Raw genomic sequence first — 1217 nt, forward strand, 5'->3', positions numbered from 1 at the left:
CTGCAAGATCTTGTGGAACATGACTGTTATGAGATTAAGCTGGTATTAATCTCATATAAGGCAGGGTTCTTTACATTATGATATCGGACCGATAAGTATGACGTCATAATCTCCTGACATCGGGCCGGTAGTTATAGTGCACCTCTAGTATAAATCGGACCTTTGTACAACGGGCCCCTGGTCAGCTGACGGGTGGGTGAGTGTGTTTGTGCTTACATGATCAATAAAAGACCCCAGGAAGTGGTTCATGGTGTTGTAGGCTCTGAACTGCAGCTCTGACAAGTTGGCTGTGGAGGCATCCATCAGTCGTGAAGGTCTGTTCCTCTGGACAACAAGAACCATTAAAAGAGAAGTTTGAGAATCTTTAGAATATTACGTTCTGAAGCAGAAGAACAAACATAAAAGATGTGAGCACAAACCCTGCTGAGTGAGCCCTGGATCCTGTCGAACTGCGACCTCAGATTTCTGTTGATGGACACCTGAAAAGTCTGAATATCTGAGTTGGGAACGAGACCCCGCTGACCACACAGAGACTCCTTATAAATCAAAGAAACGAGATTTTTTTAAAAAAAAAGGTGTAACATTAATAATATACCACCTGTCTTAAAGTATCAGTGAAAAAAACAAGTTGTCTGTGTGCATACACGTTCTCTCTTCAGATTGTTGTTCATTTCCTCCATGTTTGTGTCGGCGTGCCCGTGCACCGAACGCCCATGGATGTAGTACCCAAAACAGGTGTGGGACAACAACAGCACAGAGATCTGAAAACAACAAAAACAATACACAAACCATCTTTAAATAAAATAACACGGATGGTAAAATATTAAAGAGATGATGTGACTGGGTACCCACGTTACTGACAGAGCAAAGATCCACAAACTGCCGAATCTTGTCCTCTACGAAGTGCTCGTAAAAGACCGTGAAGAAAATCACCTGTGGGGATATACGGGTGTCGTAAGAGGATCTCTGGAGTTAGACTCCTCTAAGTTCTTAAGCATGGTTTACCTGCAGAAGTCCAATGCAGAGCCAAAGTGTGGCTGCAACACCGTACCGCAGGACCAGGCTGTAAGGAGGGGTGTACGCCTGCGGGAGGCGCTCTAAAGTCGACCAGGGGTCCCTCAGTGCCAGGTTTGAGAAACCCAGCACCTGAACACACACACACACACACACACACACACACACACACACACACACACACACACACACACACACACACA

General features: G+C 45.2%; 1 protein-coding gene across 2 annotated transcripts in view; it reads right to left on the reverse strand.

Annotated features, from left to right (window-relative positions):
* Window positions 1-216: 216 nt before the first annotated feature.
* Window positions 217-1217, reverse strand: part of tmem67 (transmembrane protein 67) — a gene marked incomplete at its 3' end in the record, with an annotated part of 19563 nt that continues 18562 nt past the window's right edge. For both annotated transcript variants that reach the window (XM_014004736.1, XM_014004737.1), the window contains 5 exon segments: window positions 217-324; window positions 420-536; window positions 645-761; window positions 853-933; window positions 1006-1146. In XM_014004736.1, coding sequence (XP_013860190.1) covers window positions 217-324; window positions 420-536; window positions 645-761; window positions 853-933; window positions 1006-1146 — 564 coding nt within the window.

Source organism: Austrofundulus limnaeus, unplaced genomic scaffold, assembly GCF_001266775.1.
Source record: "Austrofundulus limnaeus strain Quisiro unplaced genomic scaffold, Austrofundulus_limnaeus-1.0 Scaffold26, whole genome shotgun sequence".
Classification (NCBI taxonomy): domain Eukaryota; kingdom Metazoa; phylum Chordata; class Actinopteri; order Cyprinodontiformes; family Rivulidae; genus Austrofundulus; species Austrofundulus limnaeus.